Source organism: Arachis ipaensis, chromosome B6 (assembly GCF_059453495.1).
Source record: "Arachis ipaensis isolate K30076 ecotype BB chromosome B6, ASM5945349v1, whole genome shotgun sequence".
NCBI lineage: Eukaryota > Viridiplantae > Streptophyta > Magnoliopsida > Fabales > Fabaceae > Arachis > Arachis ipaensis.
Genome location: NC_142441.1, coordinates 16,491,984 through 16,513,705, shown reverse-complemented (window position 1 = coordinate 16,513,705; position 21,722 = coordinate 16,491,984). Strand labels below are relative to the sequence as shown.

At 36.3% G+C, this 21,722-nt stretch overlaps 2 protein-coding genes across 2 annotated transcripts; both read right to left on the bottom strand.

The window, feature by feature from the left end:
- Nucleotides 1-7: 7 nt before the first annotated feature.
- On the bottom strand, nt 8-1,204 carry LOC107645810 (Bacterial sec-independent translocation protein mttA/Hcf106). Its single transcript, XM_016349933.3, has 2 exons — nt 718-1,204; nt 8-211 (listed from the first exon to the last, which is right to left on the bottom strand). The coding sequence occupies exons 1-2, from the start codon at nt 1,030-1,032 to the stop codon at nt 68-70; spliced, it is 459 nt and encodes a 152-aa protein (XP_016205419.1). The 5' UTR covers nt 1,033-1,204; the 3' UTR covers nt 8-67.
- A 4,390-nt stretch (nt 1,205-5,594) lies between these two features.
- On the bottom strand, nt 5,595-8,504 carry BZO2H3 (bZIP transcription factor family protein). Its single transcript, XM_016349927.3, has 6 exons — nt 8,062-8,504; nt 7,264-7,360; nt 6,802-7,021; nt 6,609-6,684; nt 6,391-6,516; nt 5,595-6,219 (listed from the first exon to the last, which is right to left on the bottom strand). Exons 1-6 carry the CDS (start codon nt 8,443-8,445, stop codon nt 5,821-5,823), a joined length of 1,302 nt encoding a protein of 433 aa, XP_016205413.1. The 5' UTR covers nt 8,446-8,504; the 3' UTR covers nt 5,595-5,820.
- Between the last annotated feature and the right edge of the window lie 13,218 nt (nt 8,505-21,722).

The window sequence follows — 21,722 nt, the reverse complement described above, 5'->3', positions numbered from 1 at the left end:
CAATTGATGCCATGGTGAAAATTTGGTGCATTACTTAATCATAATATGTTGATACACACTACACGGTTCACACACTATCCTTAGAACTAGACACCTCCATGCCTTGCTTCTTCTCCTCCTGTTCACTCAGAGCAACAGGCTTTTCCTCTGATGGACCCTCTCCTGGGGACTCAGGATCCTTCTTAATCTCTGACTCAAACTCCTTTGCTGCCTACAAAGATTAACAAAAAACAGAATAAATAAACAATCTTGTATACAATGAAGAAAAATGTTTAACAGTTAACAAATGATAACATGGGGCAATCTCAAACAATGCATAATCAGTATGAGTTTATCCATAGCCATATGAAGATGTCAACTACTATGGGATCAGTTCTTTGAAGGCCCTTGTATAATGTTTGATAGATTTAGGGTTAAGTGTTCTGTATGCTCTCAATTGAGTTGTATCAACATATTGCAGAACAAGTCAAATCATTCAATTGAGTAAATCATCACATTTAACATTTGTTTAGTTTAGATCAGGACACATCAATATGAAAACCCAAAACCCTAACTTCAAGGCATATTAATAAGCTCACATCAGAAAGGAACACAGATCCCGTGAGAAACGACCAAAGATACGAACTTTATCAGAACCCAACTTCCAAAAAGGTACAATTGAATTAAACTCTATTGAATCGATGAACAAGAGAGAGACAGAGAGGAAAGAGGATGAACCTGTTGGAAGCTCTTAACAGTTTTGCCGATGCTGCGACCAACCTCGGGGAGCTTCTTGGGGCCGAAGACCAGGGCGGCGACACCGGCAATAACAACGAGCTCGGGGACGCCGAGGCCAAAGAGGGCGTTGCAGGTGAGACCCCTCTTCTTTCTGATGGTGGTTGGAGCAGTGAGAGCTAAAGAAGCTCTCCTGAAGAGTGCAACGTTGGCGGAACAGAAGGACGAAGTGGAAGCGGAGAAAGGAGGAGCAACATTAATGGAGGGTGTGGGCCTTAAGGGGATTGCGGCCCTCATTCTCATACTCGTCATCTCCATCTTCTTCTTCTTGTTTTGGTTGGTGGCTCTGTCTCTGCTTTCTGCTAAGATATTTTCTTTTTTCTTTTATTATTATTTTTATTTTTATGAGAAATGCGAATGGGCGTAGGAGTAACCTAACACGACTCTGTCTCTCAAAATTAAAATGAAGACAGCATCATTTGACCAGCGGGTCCTTTCCTAGATAACACAACTAACAATAAGAAAATCATTTGTTCCTCACGTGTATAGTATATCTACCTAACTTTAACCATCTTCAGCTAATATTCAATTTGGTCATTGTATTTAGTATTTACTTGGAAATTTTAATTTAATTTTTTAAATTTCAATTATTTTTATTTAGTTTTTAAATTTTACAAATGTAATTTATATTAACAAAATTCATAGTTATCAGAATTGAATCGACAATTGACCTACTCATACGAACGAATCACTGAATTACTAGTTCAACTAATGAGTCACTGATCTATTCGGTTGACCCGATCATAATTAAATAAAAATATAAAATTATAAAAATAAAAATAAAAATAAAATAAAATAAAATAAAAAATTAAATACATGTTTTCAAAAAATATATTAATGATAATTAAATATAACTTATGGTACAAAAATAGATAATAAATTAGTCACTAATACAAAATATTTTAATTTATCAATATCAATACGTTTATATATTATGTGTTGTTACTTGTTTAGTATCCATATCAATCCATATTTAAAAAATTTTTAAAAAATAAAAATTCATTCTTAATTTATTATATATTTAATTTTTGTCACATATATTTTTGTCACATATTATCTTGTCTAATTTTTTAGTTAAACCAGATTATGTGGTTATTGAAATAATAGTTTTCAATATCTTAATTGCACCAATACAAATTTACAAAATTTATTAGTGTAATTGAAATTTTAGATACTATTTTAGTACATCAAAGACCACTTTTGGTCTGGAGCTTCCAATTTTATTTAGTGGAAATGCATTTAAAAAAAAAAGACTTTTTCAGATCATACGAAAGGGGCATATTTTTTAGGTAACGGGCTTGCGTTTTGGGATCTATTAATACTGTCAAGAGTCATGACGAGTAAAAACTTGATGTCCATGAACACAAAAAATAAAAAAACCTTGATTGTTACTTTTGCATTTTTAGTAATTAATTTTAGAAAAATACTAAGAGTCATTGGAATTTATCGTTTTTGGTTATCACGTAACCATCAACTCAATTCTTTTAATATAGTAATCCAACAATATATTTTATCTATTGCGATAAGGATGAAATGGATGACCATGAGTAGATCATCTTTTTCATGCTGAATGACTACATTATTAAAGTCCTTATATTTAATGATAGTGAAAAATAGTAGCCTCCTTATATGTATAAATAGACAACCTCAGTACATAATATGGACACAGCAATAAAAACATTTTTCATTCTCTCTTTTTTATACTATTCTCCCTCTCTTATATTCTTTACTACAATATTAATATATTAATTATATTATTATAGTAATTGTAGTAAATAGTAATCCTAGAGTTATCTAATTATATTTTTATATTTTATATTTGTTACTTCTTCCTTATTTATTTAGTTATTTTACAACACGTTATCAGCACGAAATTCTAACGAAATTTTAGGAAGACTCCAGGTAACAAATTTTCATTATGTCGAAACTCTCTCATCTTGAATATAATGCTTTTGATATATTTGGAAACAATTATTTATCATGAATATTAGATGCTAAAATCCATCTTGATTTAATGGATCTTAGAGATACCATTAAGGCTGAAAATAATACATCCCAGAAGGATAAAGCCAAATCCATGATTTTCCTTCGTCGTCATCTTGAAGTATGATTGAAAATGAATATCCCACATTAAAAGATCCTGCAGATTTGTGGAAAGACCTTGAAGATAGGTACAATCATCAAATACTTCCTTAAGCCCGATATGTTAGAGAAAACTTTCTCGACCTTCAATGCCTCGAATGTGCTCCTGCAGTAGCAATCGAGAAAAAGGATTTAAAAAATATTCTGAGCTAATTTCTTACTTTCTTGTTGCTGAACGCAACAATGAGTTACTCTTAAGAAATCATGAAGCGCGCCTAGCTGGCGCCACCCCATTTCCTGAAGCAAATGCGGCAAATTATAACCTAGAAGAGGTAAATAGCAAGATTTTGATAACGAGAAAAATTATGGAAAGAAAAGAAATTATGTTCACAAGAAAGAATCTCACCAGAAGTGGGATAAAGAAAGAAACAATGTGCAAAGTAAATCAATTGAGGATAAATGCTTCTGTTGTGGTGGAAAGGGCCATTGGTCACGTACCTGTCGTACCCCAAGGCACCTAGTTGATCTTTATCAAACATCTTTGAAAAAGGATGACAAAGGAAAGGAAACAATTTTTGTTTCAAATGATGAAAATTCCACCACTCATTATGATGTATCTAATTTCTTTAAGGATTCTGAAGGAAATATTTACTATTTGATCAATGACGGAATAGTTTGATATGTGTATGTGTTTGTTAAATATTCATGTGAATAATTTTACTGTGCATGTACTTCTACTCATTTTATTATTATTATTATCATTTGTCTTTGAAGAAAAATGGCAAGGACATATTCTGAAGATATTTGCCTTGCGGATAGTGCAAGTTCGCACACTATTCTTAAAAGTGATATATATTTTACCCATCTTGTGCCAAAAGAAGAGTATGTTAATACTATTATTAGCTCGATCAATGTGATAGAAGGCTCTGGAAGAGCTATAATTTTGTTTCCCGGAGGAACAAAATTTATAATAAATAATGCACTGTTGTCTACCAAGTTTTGAAGAAACTTGTTGAGTTTCAAAGATATTCGCCAAAATGGATATCATACTGAAACAATGAATGAGGGAAATCATGAGTATTTATGTATCACAACTCATGATTTAAATAAAAAGGTTATATTAGAAAAGTTACCCTCACTTTTATCTGGGTTGTATTATACCAAGATTAGTGCAATTGAATCACATGCCATTGTAAATCATAAGTTTACTAGCCTAAATGAATTTATAACTTGGCATGATAGATTGGGTCATCCGGGAACAACCATGATGAGGAGAATTATTGAAAACTCCCATGGACATTCACTAAAGAACCAGAAGATTCTTAAATCTAGTGAATATTGTTGTGCTGCATGTTCTCAAGGGAAGTTAATTTTAAGGTCATCACCAGTAAATATTGGATTTGAGTCCACTGAATTCCTAGAAAGGATTCAAGGTGATATATGTGGACCTATTCATCCACCATGTGAATCTTTTAGATATTTTATGTCCTAATAGACGTATCTTCAAGATGGTCACATGTGTGCTTATTATCTTCTCGCAACGTGGCGTTTGCGAGATTACCAGCTCAAATTATTCGATTAAAAGCACAATTTTCAGAAAATTCAATCAAAACAATTCGTCTTGATAATGCTGATGAATTTACTTCCCAAGCTTTTGATGCTTATTGTATGGCTAATGGAATAAGTGTTGAACATCCAATAGCTTATGTTCACACATAAAATGGGTTAGCATAATCACTTATTAAACGCCTCCAATTGATTGCTAGACCCTTACTTATGAGAATAAATCTCCCAACTTCGGTTTGGGGCATGCTATTTTACATGCCGCAGCACTTATTCGTTTGAGACCAACGAGTTACCATAAGTTCTCTCCTATGCAATTAGCTTTTGGCCAGCAGCCAAATGTTTCACATTTAAGAATATTTGGATGTGCGATATATGTTCCTATTGCACCACCTAATCGCACCAAAATGGAAATCCAAAGAAAATTGGAGATATATGTTGGATATAATTCTCCCTCTATAGTGAGATATCTTGAGATACAAACCGGAGATGCATTTAAATGGATGACCATGAGCGGATCATCTTTTCCATGCTGAATGGCTACATTATCAAAGTCCTTACATTTAATGATAGTGAAAAATAGTAGCCTCCTTGCATGTATAAATAGACAACCTCAGTACATGATATGATCACAACAATAAAAATATTCTTCATTCTCTCTCTTATACTATTCTCCCTCTCTTATATTCTTTACTACAATATTAATATATTAATTATATTGTTATAATAATTGTAGTAAATAATAATCCTAAAGTTATCTAATTATATTTTCATATTTTATATTTGTTACTTCTTCTTTATTTATTTAGTTATTTTACAACATTATCTATATTTTTAAATATTAATATTTAACTAATAATCAAAAACAATAAATTCTGATGCTTTTTTAACATTCCTCTTAATTTTATTGTAAGTCATTATCCAATCTAGTAGTTATCTCTATTTGCACCCAATCTAAGAGTAAAACAAACTGTAGCCACTTCGAGTCATTGTTCTTCCTTGCTAAATATTCTGATTTTGTTATGTTAATTTGTTGAGCTTCACATCATAGCTCATTCTTCTAATCCTCAGGTACTTCTTTGTATCAATCAGTATTACTTCTGCCTCAAGTAGAGGGAATATTATGCATGGTTGCATTGATGCAGTCACAGAAACTAACAATAACTAAAGACATATGAAGTAACGGATATACAATTCTGCATTTCTGAAGTGAAGCTGCTAACTCTACACGCGTGCATTTGTACTCCAAACTGAAAGCATCATATGCCCAATCATCCTAAGAAACGTCAAATCCATTTACAAAGTAAATTTGTGTCAAGAATCGAACCTTGCTCACAGAGATAGTGGAACTAATATTTAATAATGATTTCGCGGTTAAGGGATTGTTTAACATCGCTATTTTTATTGGTGCTTTCCATTAGAAACAGGAGCAGATGAATCTGCATTGCCACGGATTCGCTTCTGAAGATGTTCCAAGCTAGCCACCCTTGGCAAGGAAGATGTTCGGTCCATCTTGTTCCCACCAGTCGATGCGGTGGCGTTATGCTGCACATTTTCGTCTGAAGATACGTCTGCCAACCAATTGTTGACTCCATGATCATGGCTCGACATAGGATTGTTTGAAGTGCGTTGAAAGAAGTGACGATTTGTGTCTTCTTGAACAGGAACTGCTGCATCAGTTGATGTCTCAGAAGGGCTTCCATCAAATGATGGCATTCTGATTGATGATAAATCAGCCATGGCTGGAAACATTGGATTCAACCCAGTAATTCTTTTGACAGTTTCTTCAGCCATCTTTACCTGAAAAAGAGAGCATGTAAGCAGAGATGATAAATGCCATTGTAGATGGCAAAAAGGACGAGGCCCTGATTGGGCTCAATCCTCAGCTTGTCAGAAAAACCAGGCCAAGTGAACAAATTTGAATGAGCATTAGACTTCATAATTTCAATTGATGCTCATGGAAGGCATTACCTTTGCTCTTAAGGTTTCAACATCGGCTTTCAATACTCTGTTGTCAACAGCAGCATCATTGTATTTGTGGCTAATATCTGTTAGACGCTTTAACAATGATGAATTTTCACCTCTTAATTGAGAAACCTAAGAGAGAATATTAGGTCAGAAAATATGAATACTAATTTGCAATGGCTAATACAGAGAGCATAAGCCAGATCTACAAGAAACCTACATACCTGTGTCTCAAGCTCGGTTAAATGAGCCTGCTTTCTTCGTCTTGAGCGTCTTGCAGACTCTCTGTTAGAAAGCATCCTGAAAGACAACATTATTAGTTGTTGAATAACAAGCAGTGTCCTTGAATTTCACAAAATTAATGTCTTACAATAAAGGAAACTAAATAAAGAATATATGAATTCTACGGCTGTTTACCTCCTTACTCGTTTTGCATCAGTAGGGTCCATGTTTTCAGTCATATTAATCTCTTCCTCAGCTTCCTCATCATCTGACTGGTCTTTAGACGATCCACTTGTGGTTGATCTGATTGCAACAGCAGGCTTATTTTGCACACCAGATAAGGAAGGAATCCCCACTGGTACTTTGGCATCTTTATTTTGTACTTTAGATGAATCATTTCCAGAAGGGCCAGATCCTACAAAGAAAATACAAGGAGATATATAACTTTTTATTTCAGTAGATGCAGATGTTACATGTATACAGAGAGACAACACTCAACCTCTAAGCATTCTAGCAAAAACAAAACTGTAAACCTCGATCTGTTCATTCACCATACTCATAGTTTCCTTTACAAATGTAATCTACTACCTTAGGTTGATGCTCTAATTCATGCATAAACTATCATAAACAAATCCAAATGAATGTGCTAATTCAAACCTTTTAAAGTAGCATGAGATGCAACTTGAGAAAGATTAGTTGCCTGTGATGTACATTCAGAAAATGAGGCAGGAACTTGAGATTTTACCAAAGATCCCTATTACCATGAGCAGAAGAAAACATTAGATACTGGTTGTATTCATCACAAAGGGAATGAAATGCAAATGAGGAATGACTGCAACTCTAAAGACTAGGATTGACATACATAAATCTAAAATAGAATCTCATGTAGGTACAGACTCATCCATCCATGCATTTATGCATAACCTTAATTTTTAAAATATCATCATCTAATTATTATGCTTTCTGTATACCTAATAGTCAAAAGAACATTATCTCATTTTGTCCAAATGAAAATTAAAAGGCTAACTTGATCTAAAACTTTTTCTTCTTTTTAACTTTTGGAGATGCCTCTTTCTTCCATGAAGAGCCAACTTATTTGCCCATTTTAAGTAAAACTTTTTGGTTTCATAAATAGTTTATTGTCTACATAAGAATCACCTTTTGCTTTTTCTACTAAAATTCCTTCCATAAAAAAAAAAAGGATCCTTTATGATTTATGCCGAAAGAAAAACCATTGTTATCAAACTCTCAAGTAAAAATGTAAACTCCTAACAAATTCTCATGAAATTTTACCTACACTCGTATAGATGAACTCTTGAATTTGATTATCCATTTATGCAGTAAAAAAACACAACTAATAAATTTTAAAAAAAAATCAAGTTGTGTTCCTGAAAAGTTGGAGTTTTTATCAACAGAAAGATAAGAGAGAGAAGAGAAATTAAAGGAGAATGTTACCCTGGTCAAAGCAACGGCGGCGCAAGCGAGCTTGAGCTTGGTCTTAAGGATAGCTTGGTAATCCTCTGAATCAACGGCGACAGAAGAAGAAGAAGAAGAAGCAGTGGCATTGGGCAAAACGGCAACGGTGGTGCCGTTTTGAAGAGGCTTGGTTTCCATGTTTTGGGAGAGGTCCTGTTTGATCTCAACCACAGAAGACGACGACGAACACGGCGACGCCACTGTTGCTGATACTGCCGAAGAAGCTTCTTGCAGAAACCGTTGGAACGCCCACTCTGAAGCGCTGCGGTTCATCGTTGACTTCGCCGTCAACTCATCCATCCTCTTCGCCGCCGGCAGAATAAATGCCTCCGATATTTCCTCAACTGAGAACACCCTTTCCATCTTATTCTTAACTCTCTCTCTCTCTCTCTCTCTCTCTCTCTCTTCCCAATATTTATATGCTTGATATACAAATTTATCATGGGGTAACTAATAATAATGGATAAGGATAAAAGACAGAATTTAATTTTTAATACTCTATTAAATAAATTAATTTTATATTTGTATCTAATCTAATTTAATACGTTAGCAAAAAAAAATTGCATTTTATATGAATTATGTAAATGATCATTTAATAAAATATATGTAATTAGATGATTGTATGTAATATACATCAAAACTAAATTTTAAAAAATAATTAATCAAAAAATATTTTGAGATTTTTAATTTTTTATTAGGGTGCCGTAGCTAGGCAGCATGCTAACAATGGATGTTAATAAAAAAAAAATGATATATATATATATATATATATATATATATATATATATATATTATAAAGATCAATTATATTAAACATATACTAAAATTAATTATTAGTATAAAATATATGATACATATTAAAAATAAGTTAAATAAATATATATTTAATATTTATATATAAATACATAATATTTAATTTTAATAACTAATTTTAATATAAAAATATTATTTTTTAATAAAAATAACACATTAATTTTAATCAATTATATTAATTATATATTAAAATAAATTTTTAAAATAAAATATACATTAAAATATAAAATATATCTTAAAAATAAATTAAATTATATATATATTTATATATAAATATATGATCACTAATGTTAGAAGTTAATTTTGGATATAAATAGTATTTGAATTTTAATATACCATTATTTGATATTGATAAGTTGTATGGATGTGTAAAAGCGTAGTACTAGTAGTGTAGTAAATCAAATCATCACCACAAAAATAATGTCACGTTTAATTTCAGATATTTGGGGGCACCACTATCACTATTAAATAAATTTAATTTTTATAGTTTTTAGGAGAATTTAATATTGGGGGGATGAATGGGCGGTGATATGGCATGAAAGGTTCATCCGTTTTGGTTGGTGTTGTGTTTGTGCATCCTAATCCACATCTCTACCTTTTATGGAATTCAACAGTGGCTCCATCCATCGCTTTCTCCAACCAACTTGTTAGTAGCAGTTTGTATTTTTGGAACAAATCTAAGAAATCCTCCTAGAGTCTATGGATGATGTTTCAATACAATATCAATATCAATACTGCCCTATCCAAAATTTCAGCCTTTAATTTTCAATATCCTAAACCCCTTTCCCTTTTTGAATCTTTCCTTTTCCCCTCTGATTTTTTTTTTCTGGTCTCTCGTCTGTTCGTTATATATACCAAAATTACCAACATAGAGTGCACGTCAAGTGTGCATGCTTAGACCTAACATTTCTTAAATAAACATTAGAGAAGATTCAATAAATGTATCAACATTGAAATGGAACTGAGAATTGGAATAGGAGTGGTAATAGGTAGGGTAGATTAGGGTATGTTTTTAAGTTAATTTTAATTTTATCTGTGGGTTGAAAATATCCCAATTTTAACTTTATTCGTTTTTAATTTGTGGATACTCAATTCTACCTGCGAGTTATAAAAAAAATGTAACATTATTATATAATTTGATCATAATTTAACATAGAATTGATTTTTACATAAAAAAAATTAAATTATCAATTAACGATCTTCTTTTAGTGGTTAAGAATCATTTGCATTTAGTGAAAGATTTTGGTTCAACATCCACTTGAAACATATTTTTATGTAAAAATATAATATATACATATATATGGTGCGGGTAGATTGAGACTCAACCCACACTCTATCCGATCCGCACAAAAATTCTACCCACACTCTACCTTATTCACTACGGATCGGATTGACAACCCTACCCGACCAAATGAGATCGAATTGGGTATCCGTGGTTAGGGTGCATGTTACCACCCTAAATAGGAATAGGAATGGAATGTGTAGTGGTGGAATTGGAATTGGAGCGAGTTTTGGTGTTTTTTTATTTTAGTATTGTGTGGTGCTTTTTAATTTTAGTGTTGTAATTTTAATGGTATTTTTTAATAATATAAAAAGAGAAAGTCTAGGAATAAGTAACTTTTGTGTTTTGTGACCAACATTTAACCATAAAAAAAAAGTGAGTGATCTCTCACCATTAAAAATACTATTGATGGCCAATTGATGGTTACAGAATACAAAAATTACTTCTCCTAATACTTTTCATATAAAAATTTGATATATATTTTTTTGGTGTAAATAAAATATCTCTTAGATTTGTAGATTTTAATTTTTTTTATTTTAAAATTTTTTAAATATACTAATTAGATATTTCGATTTGTAAATTATAAAATTTAATTCTCTAAACAATTATTTAAAATAAAAAATATACCAATTAATCATGATACTAAATTACACACAAATTTTTTTTTTTCATTTGTTAAAAGATTAGCCAGTTTTGGTGACAAAGAAGGAAGGAACGAATTAGTTTGGGATTTGACCATTTGGGTTAACGAGCGATGCGGCGAGGCGTGTGTCCAAGTCATGGTTGCGTTGTCACTGACTCAAATGGATAAACACAAGTGTCTCCGTGGCCCCCACCTTTCAAACCTCGCTTTTAAATAATCAATTATTAAAGTATTCAACTCACAATATATTAATCTACTTTCCAGAAAGTCTTCACCTTTTTTATGCTTGTCTGGATTTCATGTACATTCGATCAAATCTAATCTATAATTTTTTTAAACAAATTTAGATATCGTTTATTTTCATTTACATGTGTATTTATATTTTACAACGACCTTGTTGATTTGTAAAGACCAAAGTTTTGCATTAGAAAATAAAAATAGTATCTACTTTTCAGAAAGTATTCACCTTTTTTATGCTTGTCTGGATTTCATGTACATTTGATCAATCTAATCTATAATTTTTTTTAAACAAATTTAGATATCGTTTATTTTCATTTACATGTGTATTTATATTTTACAACGACCTTGTTGATTTGTAAAGACCAAAGTTTTGCATTAGAAAATAAAAATAGTATCCCAAAACATGAATCATATTTTAATGAATAGAAATACAAGTTAATAAAGGAGCTTTTGACAAGCTACTTATAAGTTATAACAAACCAATTCAATTAACTATGGTTAAATAAACTATGCAAGTTAACATAACTTTATATTTAACTAACACTATTAGTTATGGGTGATGTATCAACTACCAACTAACCCTTAGCTGCATCTTTCCAAAAAGGGAAAGTTCGGCAAAAAACCATAGACTAACACTAAGTGGGCCATTATTTGGGCTCTATTCTCAAAATATTTGGACTAAGCTACGGTTTGGGCCACAGTCCAACATTTTCGAGATTGAGTTGTTGAGTGTGGAAGGTGGAACATATGAATAAATTAAATTAGGAAGGTGCCTTGTAGAGCCCCCGGAATCCAAATCCAATTCCGTAATATAAATAATTGATTATGGTTCTACTCCAAATCCATGTTAAAGTTTGTTCTTGGGTCGTTGAGCCCTCTGCCCAAAATAAATAAATAAATATACAAGACAAATTGATACAATGCACCTTAAATCTTATAGTATTAACATATCCAACTACAAATGCAGTGTAGCCAACAAATAAATCATGGTGCTAATTACCCAAAAAAAAAAAAAAACATGGTGCTAATATATTATCATATAATTTTACGTATATAAAATCAAATTGAATTGGTTGAGTGGTTAGCTCACTCGCTTAATTTTAGATATATAAAATCAAATTGAATTAGTTGAGTGATTAGCTCACTCACTTAAACAAGTGTAAATAATTTGAATCCCACCACAATCCAACATTTTTTGAGTGTGGAAGGTGAAACATGTGAATAAATTAAATTAGGAAGGTGCCTTGTAGAGCCTCCGGAATCCAAATCCAATTCCGTAACATAAATAATTGATTATGGTTCTACTCCAACTCCATGTTAAAGCTTGTTCTTGGGTCGTTGGGCCCTCTGCCCAAAATAAATAAACAAATAAATACATAAGACAAATTAATACAATGCACCTTAAATCTTATGGTATTAACATATCCAACAACAAATGTATTGTAGCCAACAAATAAATCATGGTGCTAATTACCAAAAAAAAAAAAAAACCCATAGTGCTAATATATTATCATATAATTTTACGTATATAAAATTAAATTGGGTTGGTTGAGTGGTTAAGTTACTCGTCTGTTTAAATAAGTGTAAGGAATTTAAATCCCACCTTGTACATACATCAACACACTTGTTCATACCCGGGCACAAATAACAAAGCCAGGCCCAAATCGAGTTAAAAGGCCCAATCCAGCAGATTGGCCTCTACCGCTTGTCCGACCTCCTTCAAGAGGTCGGGTTCGATGTAAGCATGCACTTAACACTTATCTAAGTGAATAACGGCCTCCATAAATTTCTCTCCCACTTCTAGAAGAGAGATCTCAACAACCCTAAGATAAATGGACGATTATCCACCATCAGAAGTGGAATTACTTCAACGGTGGTTATTGGCTCATCTCCTATAAATACCCTGACACACTCAGGTACCTTTAGGTTCCAATATTCTAGACCTCCTTAACCTCTTGCTGACTTAGGCATCAGAGTGTCTTACAGGTACCACCCCCACCTATTCAAGTATACAAACAACTCGGAAGGCGGCTCACAGACGCGAACTAGTCGAAGACCACCTCTTTTCAACGTTTGGGCCACACATTCAAGCCCAATCAGTCCGGTTTCAGGTAACCCCCGGAACATTGGCGCCGTTGCCGGGGACCCGGAGATCAACGCACAATGGCAGACGACTAACATGAAGACGGGCACACTGCATCTAAGTCCGATTAAGAGCATTAGGACCCAGTCAATAATGACCAAGCAATAATACCTCTATCAAGAATGGAAGGACCGCATGGTGAAGGCCCCTCGGGTGCTCAAGGATAAAAGAAAATCTCTTCTAAGGTTCATCAGCCAGGAAAGGAGGGGCAACCTCATTTCACTGACCTCATGGGGTTACTACATGGCTACCAATGTCGACTCGAGCAACTAGAACAAGAGCTGGAGCGACAACGTGAGGCGGAGAGGAGTCTCAGGAAAGAAATCGACCGACAAAAAGAGCTTGAAGAAAAGCTCTCGAAGCTAGAATCCAACCTCCAAAATAAGGATTCTCGCGCAGAGCGGGAGGATGTCCCTTTGGAGGAAAAAGACCCGTTCACTGAGGATATCATGAGGGCTAAAGTTTTCAGGAACTTCAAAAGTCCTGACATGAACCTATATGACGGGACAACTGATCCGAAGTATCACCTCAGTAACTTCAAAAGTCGGATGTACTTAGCTGGCGCATCGGACGCTACTCGCTGCAAGGCCTTTCCGACAACTTTAACAAAGGCGGCCATGAAGTGGTTCGATAGCCTCCCCCTAGGTCAATCACCAGCTTTGACGATCTCTCGCGTAAGTTTCTCACGCGATTCTCAATACAGAAAGACAAGGTCAAGCAAAGCGGGGGAAGAACTTGTATTATTTTTAGCTGTCGCCGAGAAAGCTATGGCATTAGCCTTAATACAAGAAGATGAGGTCGGACAGCATCCCATCTACTTCGCTAGCAAGGTCCTACAAGGCCTTGAATTAAGGTATCAAAAACTCGAAAAGTTTGTGTATGCCTTGATTGTAGTAACTAGAAGGCTTCGACCTTATTTCCAAGCCCACACCATAAGAGTTCGAACGAACCAGCCCATGAAGCAAATCCTTCAGAAAACGGATATTGCGAGCAAGATGGGTCAATGGGCCATAGAGCTATCTGAGTTCGATTTGAAATATGAAACTCGGACAGCAATCAAAGCTCAATGCCTCACCGACTTTATAGCAGAATATGCAGGCGACCAAGAGGAGGCCTCCACAACTTGGGAGTTGTACGTGGATGGGTCCTCCAATAAAGTCAGAAGTGGGGCGGGCATAATGCTGGTCAATCAAGAAGGAACTCAAATATAGGTGTCTCTGAAATTCGAGTTTCTTGCTTCCAATAATCAAGCTGAATACGAAGCCTTGATTGCTGGGCTAAAGTTGGCCAAAGAAGTCGGTGCGACTAACGTGGTACTCTTTAGTGACTCCCAAATAGTGACTTCTCAGATCAATGGAGAGTATCAGGTAATGGACCCAAATATGAAAAGGTACTTAGAAAAAATGATGGAGTACCTCAGACAATTTCCAGAGACCGAAGTCAGGCATATAGCTCGGGAGCTCAACAGTAGGGTCGATGCCCTCTCCAAGTTGCCAAGTATCAAATCGGGAGAAAATAATAGAAGTCTGATACCAGAAACCCTCCAGGAGCCCTCAATTGCAAAAACAGAGGACAAGCTAGACGTCTTAGAAGTTTCTGGCTCAGATCTCGGATGGATGACTCTCTTAGTCGAATATTTGAAATTCGACATCCTACCCGAGGAGCAGAAAGAGGTCAAGAAAATTCTAAGGGAAGCACAGAACTATACTTTGGTGAAAAATATCCTTTATTGAAGGGGGATATCTACAGCATTGCTAAAGTGTGTTCTGACTCCTAAGACAAGTGAAGTCCTGGAGGAAGTACACAATGGCATCTGTGGAAATCACCTCGGAACAAGATCTCTTGCTAGGAAAGTAATCCGAACTGGATTTTTCTGGCCGACTCTGCAAAAGGATGCCACCGACTTTGTAAAAAAGTGCCAACCTTGTCAGATGCACGCAAACTTCTACGTTGCTCCCCCAGAAGAACTTATTAGTATAACTTCTCCATCGTCTTTTGCAAAATGGGGATTGGACCTACTCAGACCTTTCCCTCAAGCACCTGGACAAGTAAAGTTTTTTTATTGTGGGAGTAGACTATTTTACCAAATGGATAGGTGCATAGCCTTTAGCTACTATCACGGAACAAGGAAGTTGGAAGTTCCTGTACAGGAATATAATCACCTGATTTGGAGTCCCTCATTCAATAACTACTGATAATGGCACACAATTTAATGATTCTACATTCAGAAGCTTGGTGGCTAGTATGAAAATCAAGCACCAATTCACCTCGATAGAGCATCCCTAAGTAAATGGGCAAGCTGAGGCAGCCAACAAAGTTATACTGGTAGGATTAAAGAAAAGACTTCAAGAAGCAAAGGGGGCTTGGGCCGAAGAGCTCCCTCAAGTACTATGGGCTTATCGAACTACACTTCATTCAACCACAGGTGAAACACCTTTCCGACTCGCTTATGGCATTGAAGCCATGATCCCTATTGAGATTAAGGAGCAAAATCCAAGGGTGAGATTTTATGATGAGATCGGAAATGTCTAAGCCCATAAAAAGGAACTCGAATTGCTCCTAAAAATCTGAGAATAAGCCCAAATAAGAGAAGCAACGTTAAAGCAAATAATGATGAACAGATACAACAAAAGAGTCATTCAAAGAAGCTTTACTTCAGACGACTTAGTTCTCATCCGTAATGACATCGAAGTGAACAAGTCGGGAGAAGGAAAACTCGCTACAAACTGGAAGGGACCCTACAAGATAGTTGAGGTCTTGGGAAAGGGCTACTATAAAGTGTCCGACCTAGGAGGCTCCGAGCTCCCAAGGTCATGGCACGCTTGCAATATGAAGAGATATTACAGCTAGAAGCGAACCTCGCTCCTTGATGTACTCTTTTTTCCGACTTCATGATTTTCTCCCAAAGAGGATTTTCCTAGATGGGGTTTTAACGAGGCATCAAAGCGAGGGCTAGGGGCATGAAATTTATTCCCTTAGTAGCAAAAGCGTCCTTGTAAAGTCACATTTCATTAGTAATAATAACTCTCCCTTTATTATCTTTTTCTTTAGAATTTCCATTTACCATCACTACGTTACGCACCGACTTAAACTAAAAAAAGTGCAAAAATCCATTGCCCGACTTAGATGGTCGGGAAGATAAAGCGACGAGGTACAAGTCGGTGTAAAGAGGTTGTAAAAAGATGAGCATAACAACTCGGCAACGAAAGGAAAATGGCTTATAAGTCGGAACGTCCTCGAGAAAAACAAAATGCATTGCGAAAATAACCTAAGTTATGAAAACGACTTAATAAACAAAGCAAAACTTGAGCGTATACAAACAAAGTAATGGAAAGCAAGAAATGGGAAAATCCCTTAGGGAATCGAAGGTAAAAGTGTCCTCATAAAAACCTTACCATGATAGAGATTATTTAGTAAAAGAGTTTTTTCTCAAAGACTTTGCTAAACAGCAGCAAAAATTATCTAACATAGATAAAACAGAAACTTTGCGAAAACAACTGCTTTGTTAAAAAAGGACCCAAAACGTCCAAAAAGCATGCACCGGTTGTTGTTAACGATCCCTTTTAAGGGATCAAGAGTCAGGAACTATCAACAAAGCAAAAATAAACAAAGATACATGAAGTGTTCATAAAACGGACCCACAAGTCGGGCCTTAAAGGGCAGATTCAAATAGGACCAATGGGAGGATTATCATCTGGAGGGGAAGTCGGGTCAGCCACAGAAGTCGGAGGGATCGGGGGAACCTCTTTGACCATAGAGGTCGGAGCAGCATCAGGTGGGGCAGAAGAACTCGGCAGTAACTCCTCGGATGCATTAACTTCATAAGGAGGAGATTCAATTATGCGTTGCCCCGCCATCTTCAGCTTGGAATCAGTTACAGGACGGGGAGGAAACACTATTTCGCCATTAATGATAACCTTGTCAGGGTGAAGAGGTGACAGGTCCAAGTTGGGAGCAATAACTTCGACCTGTTCCTTCAGAACCCTAAACACCTCCTCAGTCCCTTCGACAATGGAATCCTCCAAATCCTGATAACCTTCCCGGAGTCGTTTCAACTCCTTTTTCAAGTCAATATTGTCCGAAAAGACCCTGACATAATTTTGCTCGGCTTTCTCCTTTAAGCCTTCAGCCATCGCACAAGAGGCCATCAGCTTCTTCTCCCTCTCCTCGAATTTAGAAAGTTCTTCCTTTAGCTGAGCATTCTCCTCTTACAGCCTCTTCTCATCTTCTTGATACATGGCCAGCCGCCCCTGGAGATTCTCCAAAGAATGCTGGGTCGCACTCAAAGGGATTTTTTCCAACATATCAAGAAGAGAGGTACAGACCCTGATAGTCCAAATTCCTCCTCGGATTAAAATCTGAAGACGATTGCAGATAGCAGCATCATCCATAGCAATTTGACTATGTGGAAGGATGTGCTTCCTTGAAAATTTCACTCTATCAAAACTGGTGTCCCCGACGTTAAAGGCACCGGCTTCCGAGATCTTACTTTTTCTCTTTTCAGGTTTCGAGGAAGAAAGAACTGGGGGGGATAGGGGCAGTAAGAGGAAGAGGAAGAGGAAGAGGAAGAGGAGGAGTAGGAATTGGATTTACCAAAATTGGCTGAGAAGAAGAAGTCCCCAAACCCAAGCTTTGAGAAGGAGAAGTGGCAGAGGTTCCGACCTCTTGTGCAGCAGCTCGGGCACGAGCATTCCTCTTGGCTTCCTGCACCTTTTGGTAAGCTTTCGACCCGCTTTTCATTTTTTCTGAAAAGGGAAGTAAAAACAATTAGTACACAAGTCAAAAGTAGAAAAACTTGCCTACAAAATCAAAAATAAAAACTACTTAGCTCGGTCCTGACATAGCTCGGAGATCCAAGAAAAAATTTCTTGGTGTCTAGGTTTGGAGCCCGTCCCCAAGCCTCTCGAAAAAATTCTACCACAGCCTCCTCTATCTCGTCCAAATCTACCAGGCTATATTTCTCTACAGGAGAAGTTTCAACCCAATATAGAGGAAATCAGGGCTCATTATTTTCATTTAGAAGGATGATGGCCTTCAGCACCTTGAACTTTAAAAAAGAAATTTTTGAAGTCATGGAAAGACTCATCAAAAATGGAAAAAACTTTCCGGCCTTGTATAGTTTAGAAAGAAACCCACTGTTGCTTACTTTTAACACTAAAATGCTTTGTTAAGTGAAAAAGATAGAAAAAGGTCTTTAAAGAGATCAGAAAATTGAGTGCATGGCTGACAAGTTGGTAAATTTTGAGAAACCCTAGAAATTGGGGTGAAGTTGGGAAGGAGCTACCCCACAATGGGATAACACCTCCATTTCAAAATTAGAGAATGGAAGGGTAACCCTCAAGCGGGTAAACAGGCAATCATACATAAAAACAAAGTGGGGTCAGAGTCATTAATCCTCCCACAGCAAACTCGGTCCTCAGGGTCTGGGGCCACTAACTCGTATTTGGGTTCGTCAGCATCAAGACTACAGATCATATGGTATTTCCTAAGTTCGGTTATAAAAATATCATCTACTATTGGGTGTTTTGAAAGGACAGAAGAATCTACCCATCTCAATAAGGCTTCAGAAACTTGGGAAGATATTTTCAGAAATGGAAAAATATATAGGAAGATATACCTACATTGCATAAAGAAAAAGAAACCATCAAAAATAGATTTTGAAACAAGACACTTCCTTTTCAAACAAGACATTCAACCACATAAAAGGAAATGATTTTTGTAAAAAGAAAAGCACAAAAATCTAAAGTTTCCTACTACAAATAATGAAGGTGCCATAAATCCTACTCAGAGTCTCTTCCTCAATTAGTCAGTACACTTAATAAAAATAACGAAGATACTGTGAAAGCCAATAAAGAATGAAGGTAATGAGAAACTAACCTTTCTTGGAGAAAAGAACTGATAGCAAGAACAAAAGGGACGCCGAAAGTGCTGAAAAACCCAGGAACAGAGAAGGCAAGCACTAATGCGCGAATGTCTTTCGAATATGGAAGAAAGCAGGAAGATAAAATTCGGAGAGAAGATGAAAGAGGAGAAAGAGGAACATTGAAGAGTACTTATAAGAAGCCAGGGGCATAACTATAAAAGTAGCCCACTCATTAAAAGGGGGCGCCATTACCAATGTAACCACTCTCTACGTGTAAATGCAAAGAGCCAAAAGACGCGACGGTTGATAATTTGAAATCAAGTCGGTTTTAAAATAAAAATCACGTCGGTTTTCCGACTTGAAAGGAGAACCTTGACCTAAGTATCTCCGAGTTCGACTAATACTCGAACCCAACTCATAGTAAAGAGATCGGATTCGAGTAGGGATACTGTTCATACCCTGGCCCAAATAAGAAAGCCAGGCCCAAATCGAGTTAAAAGGCCCAATCCAGCAGATTGGCCTCTACCGCTTGTCCGACTTCCTTCAAGAGGTCAGGTTCAACGTAAGCATGCACCTAACACTTATCTTAGTGAATAACGGCCTCCATAAATCTCTCTCCCACTTCTAGAAGAGAGATGTCAATAACCTTAAGATAAAGGGACGGTTATCCACTATCAGAAGTGGAACTACTTCAACGGTGGTTATTGGCTCATCTTCTATAAATACCCTGACACACTCAAGTACCTTTAGATTCCAATATTCTAAACCTGCTTAATCCCTTGCTGACTTAGGCATTGGAGTGTCTTGCAGGTACCACCCCCACCTATTCAAGCATACAAACAACTCAGAAGGCGGCTCACAGACGTGAACCAGTCGAAGACCACCTCTTTTCAACATTTGGGCCACACATTCAAGCCCAATGAATCCAATTTCAGGTAACCTCCAGAACAATACTCTTAAATTGTTAAATACGATATTTTGAGATAATAAGTAAAAAAATAAATATGAGTATATATATAATTCTATTCACGATAAATAAATATTTATGCGATTTAAATCATGATAAAATATTTATGCGATAATATTGGTAAAAAAAGTTAATAACTTGGGATGATTTTATGTGAGTATTTAAATTATTGGATTCTTACTATTTAGATCGCATTTTAAAAAAAATAGTTCTTATATATATATATATATATATATATATATATATATGTGTGTGTGTGTGAGAATCTAATAGAGAGATACAATAAAAAATGAATTAAGAGAATTGATATTTTGAATAATAATAATAATAATAACAATAATAATATAAGTGTTTATCTTATTTAATTTACAATACCTTTATTTTAGCCATTTTATTTGTAATTACACTATTGTATTATAAACATGTTAATTTTTATTGATCATATATGAATATGTAATATAAATTTGTATTCTTTTAGTAATTATTGAAAAATATGTATACAAAAATATAATATAGAATAATAAAAATATAAGTAAAAATTAGAGGCTTAATTCATCTTCCTAATACTTAAAGAATAAGAATTTTGTTACGGCCCGGCCCAGCTAGCTTGGCGGCCGACCCGGCCTACTGACGACTCGATCTATATGATCGGATCAATGCACATAATCCGCCCGATCTTGCAATCCGGACACGCGCTCTCGCTGCCAGCTGCATGACAGCTGTAGGGAAGGAAGCTTTTTGGAAGGAGGTCTCCCCCTGTGGGGTCCGCCCTACTGACAAGTTATATAAGGAAGGGTCCTACCCCTCCTCAAGGTACGTCATCATATCCTTTACTCCTTTATCATCTGCACATTTTCCTGACTAGAGCGTCGGAGTGTCCTTGCAGGTGACACCTCCTCCTCATGAAGAGCTCGGGAAATCGTCTGCACCCGCCATTCACACCCGGACCCAGGTCGAGGCTAGAACCCACCTTCACACCCAGCAAATATCTTTGAACCGTCCGGTAACCGATATACCGTACATTGGCGCCGTCTGTGGGGACTGGCCGATATGGACTTTATCTTGGGCCCGGTAGAGGCGGGCGATGGAGGCGAGCCCCGCAGGGAGGGAATGGACCCCAGAAGCGGAAGGGTAGCCACGGGGGTCACCTCTCACGAGCGCACCAGATCCCCCCCGCGGTAACCCGAGAGACGACCATTTGGGAGAACAGGTAGTGATAGCGCCAGAATAATACAAGAACTGCACCACAGAGTGCAAAACCTAGAACGAGAAGTGGCCGGCAGAGAACGCCATCAACCGACTCCGAGTCAAGAGCGTTCTCGGTCTCCTCAAAGGAGAGAAAGAAGTCTCCAAAGAAGTCGTTCCAGGCGTACTCCGAGCTCCTGGTCAGAATTAGAGAGCCAGGAAAGTAGGGAGGTGCCCAGGAGATGACTAGATATCGTGATTTACTCCCGATCACCGACAAGAGATACCGTAGAGGAAGACCGAGAAGGCAGCAGAGAAAGACCAAGGAGAAGCCGACCACAGCAAGAAGACAACAGAGAGAGGCCAAGGAGAAGTCGATCACACAAGGAAGACAGTAGAGAAAGACCGAGGAGAAGGCGACAACCAGTGGTCATGGGTGCAACCCCCTTCCACCATTCAATCTTGGAAGTCTGACTACCGAAGCACTTCGATAAGCCAACGGAC